This window comes from Anguilla rostrata, chromosome 1 (genome assembly GCF_018555375.3).
Source record: "Anguilla rostrata isolate EN2019 chromosome 1, ASM1855537v3, whole genome shotgun sequence".
NCBI classification, from domain to species: domain Eukaryota; kingdom Metazoa; phylum Chordata; class Actinopteri; order Anguilliformes; family Anguillidae; genus Anguilla; species Anguilla rostrata.
Genome location: NC_057933.1, coordinates 73,660,098 through 73,679,426, shown reverse-complemented (window position 1 = coordinate 73,679,426; position 19,329 = coordinate 73,660,098). Strand labels below are relative to the sequence as shown.

The following is a 19,329-nucleotide window of genomic DNA, read 5'->3' as shown; positions in this document are numbered from 1 at the left end:
TTCCAGAAAGATGCTGGAAGGAAGAGCTGCCTCCAGCTGCGTAACTCACAGGAGTCACTGATGCCGCCAGTGAGGGCGGGGCCTGAAGGGCGGAGAGGCCAGGAGCCGGGATGAGGAAGACGACTTCAGCTCACTTTGACACTTTGGGTTCTGATGGACACATCTTTGTTTCTTAAATAATTCACAATATTCAAAATGATCATTCAGATGTTCCTATTATTATTATTATTATTATTATTATTATCATTATTATTATTATTATTATTATCAACATCACCATCATCATCATCATCAGAAAAATCATGTGAGCTTTTCACTTCGACAGGGAGTGTATTCCACCTAGTGGTGTAATACACTTCCTACCGTATACAGTCACTCGCCATCCTGTCATCTTCTGAAGTCCAGGTGACAGAGAGATGACAAATCAGTGAGGTCCTATTTGTCATTCCGTGGAAAAATTGATTGCATACAGAGGGGACATATTTCTAATAAGTGATAGAACTGGTCAAATGATTTCTTCACCTGTTTCTAATAACACATTTCTAATAAGTGAAATGAGGCTAACATTTCTAATATGTGTAAATGATGGCTATAGCTTAATTTTAGAAATTTTTTCTTCACTTCTTCTTTCTGCAACATTTCATTTTATAATTTTGTATTGTGTATGATGCATGAATAAAGCTGAATAGAACATGTCACATGATAAATGAGGGAGGTACTTGCTCAAAACCTGCAGCAGTCTTACTCTACCCTTGAGTTACAGAGTGGATTCATTTGAAGTGAGAAAACAAATGAAACCACACAGGGGGCCAAATCCATATTCAAGTATGTTAGTGCCGCTAAATAATGTGTTAAACACAGTTGTAGCAGTAACAATAAGTCTGCAATACTGTATATATAAAAGATAATGTGCATGTAATATGTTTGGATTCAGGTAATTACTTTGAAGTTAAAATGTATTTGCATTTTCTCTCTGTTGAAGCACAGCTGTCACAAAAGGTGTTTTGAGACGTTCATAGTCAAGGTAGTGGCCATAATTCAAATAAAAATTTTTAAAAAAAAACTCCTTTCATGTTTTAGTGCTGGAATTGAGCAAACCATAATTAGTGAAGCGGAAACCGCTACTGCAAATTCGCACATAGCGTTGGGATTAGAGAACTACGTTTCCCAGCTTACATAATTACTCGTCAGGTGATTGGCTGCTCTGACGTCATCACCCTGTCCTCTGCTCACGGAGTGGCTTTGTGTGTAATGCGACGCGAAGAACAGGTCTAGACGGAAGAAAGCAGATAGATAGGTAGCAAATCAGTGTAGCAACTACATAGATAAGTATATATCGTGTTTTGATGATGCCGTATTCTCGTGTTAATTTTTTTAAATCAGAAAATCAGTTTACGATAAATCCTCTGGTTAAATGGAAGGCAGCCACCAGTAAGCAGAAATAGGGGGCTAAGAAAGATGTAAAAATAATCCCGGAGACTGAAATGAACCTATCGTCTACAGATCACAAAAACCATAAGCTAACAAGGTAGAAGAAAGGTCTGTGTCATTTTATCACAATAATTTTATTTCTATAGTAGTCAGCCGCGAGAAGTATTTCTAGGGCTATTCATTCATTGTGCTATTCTTGTGTCAGTGAAATATCAAGCGCTTGTATTGTTTTCCTTTGTGCCATTTCTTTGAATACAATATGAATTGTGCTTCTGTAACCGGCGTTTAGCTGTTCTTCAGTTAGTTAACTGGATATGGGTTGTAAGGTTTCCTAAAACATGTGTCTTTAATTGCGGTCTGGCTGCGTATAATTTGCTCCCCTAGCATTCAGAAGAGAGAGAGCCTGACGTGCACCGCCCTGTGTCAGTATATTTGCAAATCTCACTTAAAGGACCATACCAGTGTTACTACATTTCAGTGTCCATTGTCATGATTGGCCACATAGTTTACATAAACTTCGACCAAAAATTGCTTTATTTTTGAGATATCGTTGTTTACGTTTTGTCCAGACAGACGTCATTCACTGCCATTCATGTTGTAACGATGTGGAATAACACTCTACGAGACTTGAAAGTTGCTAGTTATAGGTAATTAATATTTTTGAAAATCACTACGCCGTTTATGTTGTCTAAAATTACTGTATTACTCTAATACAAGCCACTGAAATTCGCGCCTAATATCAAATTCAAAAGCGTCTCATTTAGGCGTACGCTCTAATGGCTACATTCAGCACAATGATCGCGTGCAGTTTTTGGTTCTGTGGAATGTCGTTGAATTGTGAATTATCATGCTGGCAGTTAAATATTGGGGTGGTGTCACATTGATCTTGAAGCCTTTAGACCACCCCGGGATATAGTGAATGCCAGTTGACTTTCAGCCGTGGTTTACCAAACCAAGTAGTTTGTAAATGTATAAACAATTAGCTATCTCTCTTACAACAAAGAAAACTAGAGTTTTCTAAAATTTAGCTGTATACTCTAGTGCACAGTATTGACCATCATCTAGTACATGGTATGACCTTACTCTCACAATTCTTTTGTGAACCGTTATTACACTAAATGGGTGCACTTGTGGTGAGCGCTGCAAGTGCGTGGTACATGCTCCCTGTTCCATGTTTGTATCATACAAGTCAATATGTTGTTTCATGCAATTTTGTTTTTCGGACAGGCACTCTATGGTCATGCTTAACCTCCGAGTGACAAAAGCCGCGTTTCCACCAAAATTACCCGGAACTTTCAGTCCCAGGAACTACTTTACCAGGAACTAAAAGGTTCCTTCAGCCAATGGTTGTCTGCGTTTCCACCGGGGTCTAAAGTACCGCGAAGATTAGGCAAATTAGCCCACTGACGTTGTCGTCGGTCCATCTGTCATATGATTTCTTCTGTAACCCATACTACCACCGAAGTAGCCTACATTATTTTCTAATAACCGGGACAGTCCGGAGGGGTTTATTCCACTTATAGGCTATACAACGGGTTACCAACAATGACTATATATGGTTACTTTTGTATTTATTGATTCTCATATATCCTCTCAAACACATTCATTAACAGCAGAAAACATGCACACGTTGTAAACAATTTGCTGTTTTATTACTTTCTCGTCGTCAATTCCATATAGGCTAATGGCAAAATGACAAGAATAGAACGAAAACTCGGACTTGCGTGAAAATGTAAATTAGTAGTGGTACAGCCACCGTTTGCTTTCCTTCGAAGTTACTGCTAGCCGAGCAGCGAAGTGTGCCCTCCAGATGCGAACCATGGACCATAAATGAGTCCATAGTCTTCCTGGTCTTTTCGTGGAATTGAAAAATGGCAGTAAAATTGAGTAAAATTACGGCAGTCTGAAAAAGCTAAAGCGAAGATTACTAGAATTAACCTGTTATTTTACCCGGATAAAAAGTGCGGAAGGTGATTTCCAGTTTGCTTGTACTGTATCACCAATGTTAATTATGCAGAACTAGCGCATGCCTCACATAACTGTATCAAACGTTTTGAGTCAATTACAACGGGCTAACAAAGAAAATCCGGAAGAAAATATTCAGCAACCGAATTAATCCGTTTGAATGTTTTGGTAGCCTACGTAATATGCTGTCCCAGCACGAATGCTTAGCATTTTATAAAACGAATACTAAAGCAAGAAAAGAACAGAAGAGCACACGTTATAATTCCAAGACTTTGACAGGTTATAACCAAAAGTAGGCTACTGCGCCGCATAACATACAAGTTTGATTTGAAGTTATTATGAAAATAAATTGGTTTGCCGCTGCATATTTTCAAACATGGCGGGTAATGGCGGAAAATAAATACAACACAAATGCTACGAGTACTCGACCAATCAGAAATGTTCAGCGCTGCAAGCTCCACCCAAAAGGTTCCTGTACTTTCGGAAAGTACTACCCCCCGAGCAGGAACGTTTTGGGGGGTAAAACAAAGCCCCCAGAACTAAATTTAGACCCTAGTTCCTGCGGTGGAAACGCACTGAGTTCCTCAAAAGGTTCCTAGTTCCGGGGTATAGTTCCTGCGGTGGAAACGCGGCTAAAAATATTCTTGTTCACAGAGGTTGATCTCCATTTGGATTGCGCTTGCAAGCCCCTCCCTCTACGGGAGAGGTGACGGGGGGGACACAAGCCATGGAGGTGGCATGTGGGGCCGCTGAGGAGCAGACGCCTCCGGAAGGAGGCGTGGCCAAGTTAACAGAAACAGTGCCCAGTCCTCCCCAAAATGTTGCGCCTGGCCTGACCTTGGAGGGATTGAAAGTGGAGACGAAGGTGGCAGCAGTCCGTAATGTCAAAAAGGACATTCCAGCAAAGAAAGACAGACTGGAGCCACTGAAGATAGACATGACCAAGCACTTCCTGTTGCCACCCACCTGTAAGTGTTCTAAGACAGGAGATTAAAAAATAATAATAATGTGCTTCTCCACCATAAATGTAGTTCAGTCTGATAATGAGGTTAAATGTATGAATGTATTTTATAAGAAAAGATAAATGCAAAGGATATCAGTGTAATACTGACAATGTCCATGCGCACATCTTTTTCTGTGGGCTCACAGAAAGTCCTAGAACCCAGAATATATTTCCCAGTGGGTAACCAGTCGCATACAGATCCTGGGTTCAACCAATCGCATGCCTGTGAAACATCTTGAGGCTTCCTTTATGAGGCCTCCATTGCGTCTAACTTGAATATGCTTTGTCCTTAACTTTGAATACAAAAGTATTAAATATGTAAGTTATTTCTTACATGCAGAAACAACTTACAACATTTTTGTTAAAGCTCATTATTATTATCAAACTTTATTTTGTGTTACAAGGGAATTAAATTAATTGTTAATTGGCATTTGAATTTAAGTGGTGTGGTGATCTCAGCAGTCAGTATTTATGTCTGATGGTCATATGGCACATTTCAGTTTGTCTTATAGCTGATCTGGTCTAGTCAGACCTTCTCCCTCCCTCCCCAGATAAAGATCAAGCTTGGCTGTCTCTCTCTCTCCCACTAGCTGCCCAGCTCTCCCTGCAGTGCCTGGAGTGTCACATCATTTTCAGCGACCACAAGAGCAAGGAGCGCCACCTGAAGCAGAGTCACCCGGCCGAGTACGAGCAGTGCATGCTGGGGGACGCCCTTTTCGCCTGCTACGTCTGCGACCGCCACTTCACCTGCTCCACTGAGCTCATGGCCCACCAGCGGGCCCACACGGAGAAGCAGCCGTTCAAGTGCCCCATCTGCGGCGAAGCCTTTCGCCGGTCCTCCGAGCTGACCATCCACAAGAAGGTCCACTTCGGCCTGCATGGCTACACCTGCGCGGACTGCGGGAAGCCCTGCAAGACCCTGACCCTGCTGAAGTACCACCAGCGCACGCACACCGGGGAGAGGCCCTATGTGTGCAAGGACTGCGGGAAGAGGTTCAGCATGTCCAAGGCTCTCCAGAAGCACCTGCTTACGCACACGGCAGAGGAAGCGGATGGGGACGGGGGAGGGGCTGTACTCCTGACCCCCACCGGAGAGGCCACACACATTAAGAGGCTGGGTGCCAGCTCACAGGGTGAGTCCTTTGGCTTTGTCTGTATATTCCTTGCTGAACTCGAAACTAACACGTGGCACCCTTGGTTTCATCCGTTGAAATGTCCATAATGCTTTGCTATTAAATTTAAGGTTTGACATTTGACAGAAAACATGTATAGCTCCAAAATACAGCTGTAGATATGTGTTGGACCATACTGCTCAATATTTTACTGGGGCATAAGGACATCATCTTGTAATTATGTCAGACTAATTTTTGATTCTGGTAACCTTTGTTCATTAGTGTCTTAAAACAGGTTTTTTTAATTTTTATTATTTTTTTAAATTTCTCATGGTTACCATCTTCATCGTCTCGTGAAGCATGTCGTTGGTCATCTGCTAGAAAACTCCAGAGTTTATTACATTAAAGTACGATGCATTTGGTGATATAATATGCTTCTATGAATTTGAGTCTTTAGAATTTAGTGTTATGTATCCAGCAGAAGGACTAGTGCTTGGTGAAGTGATACATTGTGTAGTCTGGGACTGAATATTCAGGGGAGATGAAGATTATTACTATTAGGTAATAATGTTGTCCAAGGTGACAGCTTTCTGCTTTATGCTTTCTGTAAGAAATGTATTTTTTAAAAATAAAAAATTGCCCTATTTCCTGTGTGTTAGTGTAAATAAATGAAACATTAAGTCAACAAAATTGAATAAGTTTTATTTTTTTCCAGCATGGGGTTGTATCAAATATATGGGGATGCATCAAATATTACTTCCACATTCCTAGTATTGTAAAGAACCTGTAATGGCTGTATTTACCACAGCAATTTTTCATTCAGTGCAGTTTTATGTACTGTGAAAGGATAATGTAAAAGATTACAAGTAATCCATTTTGTTTGGGAATACCCTGCTTCAGTTATTTGTTACACACCTTATGATTGTTCCTGTTGTGCTAAATATTACATGTAAGGTTGAGTGTTGATTTTCAGCTTGAATTGTATCTACAGGTAAACCTGCCATAACCTTCTCATGCTCCTTGTGTGACGGAATCTTCAAGACTGCAAAGACAAGGCTGCAGCACATGAAGCTCAAACATTCCCACAACAGAGAGACCTTGCAAAACAGTATTGCAGCAAAGAGGGACCATCAAAATGAAGGCCAGCCTGTGGAGACCCACACAGAGATTTGTCTGCCTGCACAGGCCTTGCAACACATACAGACATTCGCACAAGGCCAGCCATTACAGCAGATTGAAACGCTTGGACAGGAGCAGATGCAGGAGTTGATTTCCACATTGGGTCAAGAACAGGTAAAAGACAAGATGGAGATAATGGGGCCAGAGCATATGCAAGTACAGAGAGAAACGATGGGACAGGAAGAGGGGGAGAAACAGACAAAGGAACTAGAATGGGCCCAACGACTGACCGAAGCATTATGTCTAGAACAGAGGGCGCCTGAAACACTGGTTCTAGAACAGACACAGGGACAGACTGAAACGTTGTGTCTAGAACAGATGGCACCTGAAACACTTGTTCTAGAACAGACACTGGAACAGACTGAAACATTATGTCTAGAACAGAGGCCACCGGAAACACTGGCTGATGTACAGACAGAACAGAGGGCGCCTGAAACACTGGTTCTAGAACAGACACAGGAAGAGATTGAAACATTAGGAGAACAACAAACACAGAGGCAGATTGAAGTGTTGGAACCAGAACAGACACAGGGGCAGAGGAAGGTAATTGGAGTGGAACAGATGCAGTTACAGGCAGAAACATTGGAACTAGACCTGACCCAAGCACAGATGGAAACGGTGGTACTTGAGCAGACACAAGAACATGTAGAGCTGATGCAGCTAGAACATCTGGGACAGTTAAAGACTGTAGAATTAGGGGAGGCACATTTGCAAGTAGATGCTTTGGAAGTTCAGCAGACACAGTTAGAAATGGAAACAGTTGAATTGGAACTGACACAGGTGCAGGTGGAAACAGTGGAATTAGAATTGACAGAGGTTCAGGTGGATACAGCAGAATTGGATCTGACACAGGTTCACATGGAATCTGCAGAGTTAGATCTGGCCCAGGCCCGAATGGAAACTGATGAATTAACACTGGCACAGGTACAAGTGGAGACTTCAGATTTAGAATTGGAACAGGTGAAAACTGTAGAATTAGAGCAGACAGAGAAACAGACAAAGACGTTGGAACAAGTGGAAACACACCCTCGGAACAAGAACAAAGGAGCAAGCCTGCAACAAATAGCAGCTGAAAAAGACAGAGAAACTGGTCAAAAACTTGAACATTCTCAGCAACTATCAGGAAACAATCCTGGGGAAAAGGAGAAAACCTCAAAACAAACGCAGCAACTTGCACCAACACTATGTCAGTCTTTACTTCCGCCAGGGGGACCAAAGCAGGACACAAGTCAGCACCAAGAAATCCAACTTCACACCCTGAAGGTGCAAAGTTTGTCTAAGCGGTCAGAAAATAAAACCATAGAACCGGTACAAGAGAGTCCGACATCCCCGCCTATTCTGGCAAAAAAACTGGTGAAAGGAGGTCAACGGACACAATCGAAGAAGACGACACCGGAAGGGAAGTCGGCAAAGCGTTCCCAACCTTTAAAGAGTGAGTGGGAATTCCCAGGGCACGCACAACAGGGTAAGGACCTAGTACAGCACTGCGAGACTCAGTCAAAAGCCAAACGCACAAAAAGCCCGCGGTCAAAGAAGGAGCGTCTTGTTGTGCGGTTCATTGCTCCAGAGAAGGTAAAACAGTCCAGGAAGCAGAAGCCAGTTCAGACGCACCACATTTGTCTAACGGTCGACAGGGGCCACGAACAACAAAAGATGCAGGCTACACCACAGTTGGTGCAGAAAGTGCAGCTACAGCAAAAAACAGTGGAAGGAAAAAACGTCAAGACTCAGGTTTTACCACAGGACAAGATGGCGCATCAGCAAATTCAACAAATTGTGTCAGTGAAAGAGAAGGTGCAACAAGTGCCCCTAACAAAAAAGAAAGTGCAGAAATGTGTAGTGGGTCAAAATCGGTTGGAGCAAAATGAGGAGAAAGCGCCAATGCGAATAGAAAAAAAGAAAAAGCTAGTACCCAAAAGGGGACAGCGAAGTGAAAAGGAAGGAACACCGCCCGAAAAGAAGCGTAGGAAAAAACAAGAGAAAGTTCAAGATCAGAATAAGAAACAGAAAAATCAAGTTGCAGAAAATAGAGATAAAGAAAAAATAAAGCAGCATTCCCTGCTATTACTGAAAGGACACAAACAACCCCAATTAAAGGTTCACAAATTGGATCCCAGTAAGACCCAACAGCAGCCGCAGCGACTCCTGTCCTGTCCATCTCATGCTCTTAAACCCCCACAAGACCCTCAGACACCGGCGATGAAAAAACAGCAAAAACTCAAAAAAGCACAACAGCACCAAAAAAAGCAAAGTCAAAAACAGCCAAAACCCCAAACGAAAAGAAAGCAAAAACAGGCCGTATCACTGCTTCCTCACCTTCTTCCATCCCCATCGTCACCCCCCATTCAGGTAAAGCCTAAGACTAACCGTAAGCGCAAAGCCTCCTTGGCTGGGGCAGCTGAAACAGCCCTGGGGTCCCCGCATGCTCGCCGGGCACTTGCGTGCGCGGATTGTGGTGAGAGATTCTCTGAGGTTTTGCCGTTGGAGGAGCACAAGGCAGCTGTGCATGCCTTGGGAAACGGGCCTGGAAAATGCAATTCGGGTGGCAGTGTTTGTGGGGGTATCTCAAGGACAGAAAGGGAAACCGCTCTTGGGTTGGGCGCGGAAAGCCTGACCCAAGAAACATCGGGCCAAGGACGGGACTTAACCAGTTTGGGTGACAATAGAGCTGACAAAACCCCCATTCTGCCAGTCCCAGGAGAGGGTGCCTTGCGGAGTCGAGAAGGGGACGCTCGGTTGGCTGGTTTGGGTGGCGAAATGGGCCTACCTGTAGATCTTGTCCAGACACCAAAGTTAAGTGAGAGCGTGCTAGGAAATACAATCCACCCAGACAATTTTGGGATACAGGTTGCAACGGATTGGGATATGGAGGCGGAAATGGGGGAAATTGGATTAGGTGATAAAGTTGAGCGAGTCTCTTTCCCAGCCCTGAACCCCTCCCCATCCCTGTCCCTTGCTACTGCCTGCGTCGAAGTTGAAGGTAAAGACGAAGGAGGAACAGTCAATGGGGAGAGCATCAAGGAGTCTGTGCCAAGCATTACCTCAGACTTGTGTGCAAGTGCTAATGAACATTCAGAGGACTTAAAAACACAGCAAAAGGAGGAGTTTAATGGCAGTATGAACTTCTCCAAGGATTGTGCCGAAGATAACAGCCATAACAGAATGCAAAGTGGAGTAAAGATTACGGAGGATGCTCCACCGGTTGCCGTTCCGACATCTCCCTGTTCTGTATGTGTCTTTTCTCCAAGTCTGGAAAAATCCTTCCAAGCTACGCCCACAGGCGGTCATAACTGTGAGCAGTCACTCCATCCCTCATCCAGAGCACAACTGCAGAACTTCCAACAACTGGAGACTGCTAAAGAAGAAGGACAGAATGAGGGAAGGGAATTTGAAGAGAAAAACAAGGCCGAGGAAGATACCTCTGGCAGTCTCCAGCTCACTACCTCTGTTCACAAACCCCAAAGTGTCACAGGGGAAGACATAAAGGAGGAGCTGCTACTTGAGGTGGACATAGTCACTGTTGGAGACCAAAGTATGGAGGGCAGCACCTTATCCCAGGATGGCACTCGTTCATTGGATGGCATTCCAGAAGTCTCCCATACAGCTTCTTGCTATTTAAGCACGGAAACAACCCAATTAAGCCTGCTGAAATCTGCAGACACCCACACTCTTCAAACGAAGAATCAGGACTTGAATGCAAATGTCAGTGTAGCTGCAACACAAGTGAGCTCCTGTTCTGCAGATTGCATTGAAATCAAGCAGGAAGAAGAGGAGGTAGAAGTGGAGAGGAGGGAAGGAGTGAGGAGAAGGCTAGAGAGGGAGAGTACTGGGAGGAGCGGCAGAAGGAGAGGGAGGGGCGGGGACCAGAGAGGAGGGAGAAGGAGGATTGGGTTAGAGATCACAAGAGAAACGGAATCTGAGGCAGGGACAGAAGGGTGCCCGGTGATCTTTCAGCTGCAGTCACTCTCCAGCGATTCCCCGATCAAAGAAGAGGAAGGAGCAGAGCTTTTCCACCATTCCAGACCTCCTCCCTTTAAAGTCCACCTCCAGCCTCAGAATATAGGACCCAGGTGTCAGCAGGGGGAGCTCCTGTTGGGCACAGGCATCTCTGAGTCCTGTCTCCCAGCATCATTAGAGGAGTCCTCTGATGAGCAGATTGTTTTTGAGCTGGAGTCTGTCACCACAAGTGTGGAGGTTTTAAAAACGGAGGAGGGGATGGAAGTAGAGGGAACAGAAGACCAAGTCAGAGTCCCAGGGGATTGCCAGTCTCCCTCTATCCTGTTTGAGAGGTTCTTTGCCGGTAGACAGAGGGATGAGGGAGACATGGAGCAATGCCAGAATGAACTGCGGAATGACAGTAGACTGGTGAGTGTTATCTTTCTTCAATAGATAATTTTGAAAATGATAAAAAAAAGTAGTGTAAATGCATCATCTTAAAATGGTATAAATATGACTGGTGTTTACCAATATCAAATGTCAGAGCCTAAAGTAAAGCTTGTTATAACTGAAATGCAGTCAGACTTATCTCTACAACATTAAACTTACGTTAGGCGGCTGAATATTAATGTCAGTGCCTGATCAGTAACTTTTTCACTCAAAGCAGGTGAATCGTGCCTCCCTGGGCTTCGGGTTGGAAACGGGTCCCCAAAACAGAGCCAGTGGAATGGCACTAATGGGGGCTGTGACAGGTCAGGTGATTAAGGTAGAGGACTTCTCCTCAAATTTGGTGCCTTGCCAAAATGGCCCATCACCTGCACCGGCAAGGAAGAGAGGAGCCGCTGTTGGTCAGGTTCAACCCTACGAGCAGCGGGGAGGAGTTCGGGTGTTTTTAGTGAAGGAAGAGAATCCTCTCGTTTTGGACGAGCCCCAAGAGTTCCCAGGATGTGGACATGCAGAGTTGCCAGATGAAGAGATGAGGGTTGAGGGCAACATTTGTGCAGGTAGGTCCACTGGCAATGTAAATTAGCTGTTACCATCCAAATTTTGGCCTGAATTCAGTTGACACAATTTGTCCTTAGGTTTGACTTAGGTACCCCTACCTTTGGCAAGATTATTTAGGCAAAGGCTAACTTCCAAGTTAATATTCCAAGTTAACTTCCTTTAATCTTCAGTTGGTGACATTTTTATGAGTACTATTTACTGTAGGTCATATTGTCAGAACTGGTCATTGAAAAATGTATTCGTCAGCCCTCTGACCTTCACTTCACAAATTCTGTCTAGTTGCAGTTCAGGACTATCAATCTATTTAAAGCCATCCACATTGTAAACTGATTGATTCCTCTTATCTGTCACAGACTCTGAGGCTATGCTACTTGATGACAGAGAAGGTGGAGGAGATGGGGAAAGGGAAGGCGCAGTCAGTGCTTCTCCATTGGCTCTTGACATTGGGGTTCCTGGTGGCGAGCAGTGCATAGTCTTTCGGGTGAAGGAGGAGGAGAGGGAGGTGGCATTGGATCCTCCTCAAAGAGAACATGGTCTCTCAGTTTTGCTGGTGTCTAGGTCAGCGGCGCTGAATCAGCAAGTTGACCAAGGCCATACCAGCGCAGATGGACCACTGGTATCAGACCTCCATCCTGGCTCTTTCACAGACAGCGATGGGATCTGTAAGGATTGAGTTCACTGTGTCAAAACATAATAACTTTCAACAGCATTACATCTTACAACATCTGTTCAGATAGTTTTGGTGTTTTAAGTTAACCACACTTTCTCCCCCCGCCCCCTCTGCAGGGGTGTCTGTGCCCCCAGGGTGTGGGGCAGAGCAGGGTGCTGCAGAAAATGAAGAATGTGAACAGAGCAGAGAGAGGCTCATACAGACAGGATCACAGCCAGATGTGTTTGTTTGTACTGGAGAAGGTAAATTATTATGTTGATTTTCATGGACCTGTTTATCTACCCCACCCATTACTGCCTGGCAAGCGGGGCACAAAAGGTGTGGAGTTTGTAAGGTAGAATTAATACAATAATAAAATTTTGGCTCCCATACTCAATTTCTGTCAAGTAAACAAAATTATTGGTACTCAAAATCAAGGACAGAGCACTTTGGAGGTGGATGGAAGCTGGGTAATTTGTGCCAATGAAGGAAAACTGATTCTTATCAATCTTCCAACAGGTGAACTGAACACAGGGCAGCAGAACACACAGGAGCTTCTAGAATTCCTTGTGCAAACATCTGATGTGGAATACTCAGACAGCTCTGATTCTGAGCCTGAGGAGGAAGCCTTTGCCATGGCCTGTTACCATGAAGGCAGTAGCAGTGGCACAGGCAAACTCACAAGCAAAAATCTTGAGCGTTCAAGATTTAGGTAAGTTTGCTTTAAAGTTTGCTCGCATGTTTACCACACAGTATCAATTTTACTTTTTATTTTTGAATGTTTTCTGATTGTATACAATATATCCTGCTTTGTTTGTGTGTTCCCATTGCTGCATGTTCCTGGTCTGGGTGGTGGTGGTGGGGGATTGGGTACATAAAGCATGTCCCAGCATGCATTGGGTGAGAGGCAGGAATACACCCCAGACAGATTGCCAATCCATTACAGAGCACTCACCCACCATTCCCTCACACACTCGTACCTGTGGGCATTTTAGACTCTCCAGCTAGCCTAATCTGCATGTGTTTGGACTGTGGGAGGAAACCGGAGTACATGGAGGAAACTCACACGTACACAGGGAGAAGAGGCAGAGTCCACACAGTTCCCTGTAATGAGCTAACAAGACTTCAGCTTCTGCTGTTTTAATTTGAATGTCACTTATCCCGTTGATAAGTACGTTCCTGGGCACGTATAGGCCTCAGTGAACTGGCTGAAGGCCTTTTGTTATGGCTTTAATGCTCTTTGATATTCACAAAAGTTTCTCTGCAAATTCTGGCCAGATTCCCTAGCTCATTTTGCAAATTCAGTGCAATCATTACATAACACAACATAATGATGTAAAGATGCTAATTGCTCACAATTTCTTGTCTGTAGTCTATAAGAACATTGCGTGCTGTTGAGAAAAATACCACCAGTTTCATCTAATATTTTTTCAAGTACATTCCATAGCCTCTTATTTTCTACTTTGTGGCTACAAACATTTGTTATTCCAAAAGTGGAGCTCAAAATATAGATTCCTTCAGTCACAAGCAATCATTTTAGTTTTATCGATAAAGGATTAGCCCACTGGGGGTGACAGTAGTGATCACAGCACAAGATGCACTCCTGTTTTTGCGGTATTTTGCCTGTTTAAATTTAAGCTGTTATTTCAGCTTCTTTTTTCACATTTGTGTTTAATGCTTGCTTTATTTCCCAGGACGATCTCAATCTCAGGTGGTCCGTGGCCTCAGGCATGCATAACAAACTCGTAGTCTTAATCACGATCAGTGCGTACCCTTGTAAGTCTCCTTAGAAAAGCAGTAATCACAGGAATGATCATTGGGTTCTGCAAATGGATCTCAGGAGTGTGTAAGATTATCCACTCAAGCCTCAAACAGTAGCACATCAACCATGACTGCTGGCTTCGGTCAATTTATCATAAGGACAATGCAGGTTGTCAGCATAGATGACAAGTCGTTGCCACGGATCGCCATAGTACTCAATTATAGAATAGCAGGCGGGAGTGGGTGATCAAGAACTATTCAAAGCAAGGAGACTTGATTAACAATACAATAGGCTTTCCTGGCTAGGGAACCGGAACATCAGGCCCCGTATTGATGGGCAGGCTGGTTCATTTAGGGAGGCCAGACACTGATCAAATCACATTATTTTGAATATACATTTCTGAATATCTTTCATGTATTTCTTTTTCTTCTTACTAGAAAAGGGAAGGTCTCTCGAACTTGATGAAAAATAATGTTTATTGTCTCTTTTTTCATCTTTTAAAAATATTGTATCCATATCTCTGTGTTTCATCAATTGCATTTTAGACTTGTAGATAAAATAGGCTGTGTCTGATTCATGTATCCTTGGTAATAATATGCACAAAATTGCCCAGGTGTATAAAAGTTGGGAAAAGTTGTTGAATGCTGACCAGTTATTTGAGTTTGTGGGGTTGTTTTTTTTAACACTAATTTCCCACTTCCTGCTCTGGTTTAGTATTCCGGTCGTAGAGAGGCCAGGTGGCTCTGTGACTGAGGGCAACGGAGGAGGGGGACGGAAAGAGTTGACCCCAGTTGAATATTTCTCCCAGTATTTGGACTGGGAGACGTGGGAGGAAATTGCACACTGTACCCCCACCTTCTCTGAAACCCCCCACTCAGTCACATCCAAAGAGGTGGCTCAGTTTGTTGGAATTCACATTGCAATGGGAACACTGAAGGTTAGTAAATTCTGGGTACTTTAGTGTCATGCGCTTGATAAGGCTGTGCTCATATAGGCCAGTGCAAGCTTTGTGTCCAGTCTGTCCTTGGGAGTGAGAAGTCTGAATGTTGTACATTCTTACATTTTATTTGTACGTGCCGGTATCTGATCTACGGGCTAAATCTAGGCTGATCTAAATGAAATGCAACGTCTCTTTCTCTTATTACACGTGTCCCGTTCCCTGTCTTTTCCCCTCTCTGACCGCTCAGTTCCCGGATAAGCGGTTGTACTGGCAGGACTTCACCAGAGTGCCCCTGATTGCCGATGCCATGCCCGCCTCCCGGTTTTTCCTGTTGGCGAAGAAGCTGAGACTGGCTCGTCGAGCTGAGGACCTGGAGACCCCCGGGGACGTAGGTGGGGGTGGGCACAGCCCGCACGCACACGGGGAGGTCCCCAGCGCGGAGGAGCCCGGGACCCAGCCCAGCGGCGGAGGCCCGGACCCTGAGGGAACTGCGGCGGCAGCTCGCGGGGGCGCTTCAGACGCGCCCCGCGGATCGAGAAAAACGAACCCCGTTGGCCACCGCGGCGTCCCCTCGGACGAACTTGGGGGCGGAGCCAGCGAGCAGAGGTCAGATCCGCAGAGCCGCGAGCCAGCTGGCCTCACGGAGACGCGTGCAGACCCCCAGACCAGCACAGCGAGGATCGAGCACACACACAACACACGCAGTCGCGCGCATTACACGCACAGGCGGGCGCAGGAAACTGGCGAGGTGTCGACTTTAGAGGACAAAACACACAACGCCGCTAACGCACGTGGAAATGCACAAAGACCTGTGGAATTGAGTAATAGCACAAATAGCTCCTCGGGTGATACTGACCCGCTCTGGCAGGTTAGAGGTTTGCTTGACAGAGTTCGAGCCGGCTGTCTTGCACTAAGTCATGAAGGGAACTATGGTGTAGACCAGCACCCTCTACATTTGGGACAATGCCGGAGAAAGAAATCCCTCAAAAACCCCCGGCCTGTATTGCAGTGTACTGTCCTAGTCGGGGCTGGCGGTTTGGTCCTAGATTTGAACGTAAGTACGGATGACTCTGGCAGAGAGGACACGCTACAGAGAATTATCCCCAAAAACAAAGAAAGCGGGGAGGCGATAGTGTTTCTCTGCAAGGAGGAGCTTTGTACACCGGCGGTGCTGGAGCGCCTCCTTGTGGGCGGAGTGAGGAGCGCAGGGAGGGTAGGGGGAGTGAGAGGAGGGGTGGGCGATGAGTTTGTGAGCTCTGATGGGAAATTGACTCTGCTCCGTTGCCAGCAAGGCTTCATACTCTCTACTTTGACAGAGAGGCAGGCGCACCAGTTTTCTCTCATCAAGGACTTTGAGGGGGTTCAGAAGGACGCCCAGCTGCACCGAGACCTGCTGAACCTGTACCGCACGCCGCTCACCGCCTCCTCTCCTGCGCGGTGGCCACAGTCCGTGCTCTGGCACCTCGCGGACCTGGCCCTGGTGAACTCCTGGCTGCAGTACAGACGGGATCGCGGCGACTCGCACGAGTCTCTCAGTCTCATGGCGTTTCGGCTCGAGGTGGCAAAAGGGCTCATCCACGCGAACGGCCGCAGTGCGCCCCAGTCCGCTCCCCCGCACCCTCCCGCTCCAAAACTGCCCAGTCGGGGTGAAGCGGTGTCGCCAGCGCCCCGCCCCGCGCTCCCTCTCCCAGATGCCGCCGCTCGGTATGACGGTTTGGGGCACTGGCCCGAGCAGGTAGCGGAGGGGGAGGGGGCCAGGTGCCGGTTCGGAGGCTGTGAACGGACGTCCCGGGTGCGATGCCTCAAGTGCTGTGTCTTCCTCTGCATCTCACGGAACCACAACTGCTTCCTGAAATTCCACATCCAGGGGAGCCTCTGAACCAGAAGCACCTTAGCCACCAGCTCGTCTTCTCAGCAAAAACAAAAAACGAAAAGAAAACGTAGAGTATATCTCAGTATTCGCTTTATCCTAATAATGATGATTTACAGTGATGCCCTGAATGTTGCCCACTCTCAGGCAGGATGTCCTGATTTCAAGTAAATACCCTACAAGATGTGCAATTGTTTTAGGCAGTTGTTTAGGCAAGTATGGACTTCAGCCCTTTCTTTTTTCCAGCACACCACAAGCATGGAGTTCACTGGTGATATTAATTTACCGGCACAGGAGTGTAAGCTCTACAGTCATTCATCAGACATCTGTCCAAATGGCCACAAGCTCTCCTCAAACTGTATCTCAGTCTTGCGCTGATCCTCATTCATTTTCTTCCGCCTCAGAAACCAAGCAGGCTCAAAGGTTTACGAATGTGGTCCTTTGTGTCCATAATTCATTGTATATTTGACCTTATTCATCTCCACTGTGGGATTAATCTTTCTAGCTGTACACAACACTGTAGCTATCTCACTCTAGGGATTCCCGTATGATGTGTTACTTTTGGGTTTTCCCATCTCAGCCAAGTTTTTGAGTTGGGCATGGCTAATTACATTACAATCTCTAGTCTAACTGTAATTATAAGTGTAAATTTAAAAAATGCATTATATTCAGTTGCCACATAATTTTCCCTCTCCTTATTTAACAGAGGATGCTATACCTAAAAGTTTTGTGTTTATACCCTATACTAACCCACATACTGAGATGATCAAATACCAACCCACATACTGGGATGATCAGTGAATCTGTCCATCTCGATGCCTATAAAAGAATGTTTTAAACGTTTTAATATTTGGAATGGTTATTTATTTATTTATTTATTGACATTTTTCTCCCATTTTCTCCCCAATTTAGTTGTTATACCAATTCCCCGTGTGGACCAGCCACAGTCCTGGTCGATGCGCTATCCTCTGTCGGTCTGGGGAGGGTGTAGACTGCCACATGCCTCCTCCGATACATGTGGAGTCGCCAGCCGCTTCTTTTGACCTGACAGTGAGGAGTTTCACCGGGAGAGCGTAATGTGCGCGGAGGTTCACGCTATCTCCCCCGGATCCCCTCCCCTCTGGACAGGCACCCCGACCGACCAGTAGGAGTCGCTAATGCAGCGATCAGGACATATACCCTCACCGGCTTCCCACCCGCGAACACTGCCAATTGTGTTCGTAGGAACATCTGACCAAGCCAGAAGTACCGCTGCCAGGGATTGAATCCGGGTCTCTGCGGTGCAGAATGGTTATGGCATTTAAAATAGTTTTGTTTTTACAGCTGAGATGTTCATAATGATTGAGTCAAAATTTAAATTTCTACTTTGGCTTTAAAAATAACTCATTTTAATATTAAAGCTGCTAGCCAGGCTACTTTTTCTGAGAATCTGGAACAAGCAGTAATCAAATACAGTGATGACTGAATCTTCTATGCACTGTATATACTACCGTTAGCTAACGATAGCTAGTAACCTTCCTAGTAGTAAAATTAAACTTCCACATTGCGAGTGTGCAGGCTATCCTTTGGTGAAATTGCCACTTGCCGTCTTTGATATTTTATGAAATTGGCGACTTTTCCCAATTGCTAATAAATCTTTGGATTTGTTTGCAAATAAAAATTCGGTCCAGTTCAGTTAAAGCTATTCTGTACTGTTTGGTCATTCTGAAACATTTTGTTCTTTGTTCTTCCAGAACAAAGACGTTCAACGAAGCCTGCAAAGATTTAATGCGTCTAATTGTCCGAAAAACTCAGTAGTGTAATAAACCGAGACTATTGCGAATAAACATTCTGCCAGTCTGCCGGCAGCTACTGCAGCCTTATTTCCCATCTGTCTCTTGCACATTCCAATTTTCCAGTTTCACAGTTTTTCATGTTTCATAGCTTATTTGTCCTTCCATTGTCTTTTCCCAGTAATTTGCTCAATTGTTTTCTTCACTCATTTCGTTTTTTTGTTACTTTTGGTCTCGTGCAGTGAAACTTATGTGATTGTGTTAAAACATTTGGGAACAAAGTCACATTATTGGATGTTTTTAATTATCTGCCATTCAGCTATGTTGCTGAAACCTATCTAATGTGTATGGAAAAGGCATGAATTTTTTCAAAACCAGTGAACTTTAAAAAAAACTGGTGTGTTCTAAACATGCAAGTATTTATTATTGAATGTATATTTATGTTTGTGTGGGTAAGAGCCTATCCCTCTGGACGAATCCTGAATAAAATATCCTATGGCCATATCATCTTAAGTCTCTTTCCTGCTTTATACAAGACACTTGATAAAATGCTTCACAAAACAGCAGCTTACATTTTTATTTGCTTCATGTAAAATGCACACTGCAGAGAATTTCACAGAGGCCACCTATAAAAACTGTTGCAAGTGCTTCATAAGGCAGATTTAGTGAAAATGTTGAAGATTGAAAACATTGTAGATCTGCTGC

At 44.8% G+C, this 19,329-nt stretch overlaps 1 protein-coding gene across 5 annotated transcripts; it reads left to right on the top strand.

The window, feature by feature from the left end:
• Positions 1-1,203: 1,203 nt before the first annotated feature.
• On the top strand, positions 1,204-19,131 carry LOC135234821 (zinc finger protein 502-like). Of its 5 annotated transcripts, none has more exons than XM_064299798.1 (10): positions 1,204-1,297; positions 4,051-4,364; positions 4,990-5,532; positions 6,503-11,055; positions 11,291-11,630; positions 11,985-12,293; positions 12,418-12,543; positions 12,800-12,992; positions 14,757-14,979; positions 15,230-19,131. In XM_064299798.1, exons 2-10 carry the CDS (start codon positions 4,124-4,126, stop codon positions 16,859-16,861), a joined length of 8,160 nt encoding a protein of 2,719 aa, XP_064155868.1. In that variant the 5' UTR covers positions 1,204-1,297; positions 4,051-4,123; the 3' UTR covers positions 16,862-19,131. The 5 variants fall into 5 exon arrangements, with proteins under 5 accessions (XP_064155868.1, XP_064155879.1, XP_064155853.1 ...); XM_064299809.1 differs by having other exon boundaries at positions 1,204-1,528; positions 11,294-11,630; XM_064299783.1 differs by having other exon boundaries at positions 1,204-1,528.
• The last annotated feature ends 198 nt before the right edge of the window (positions 19,132-19,329 follow it).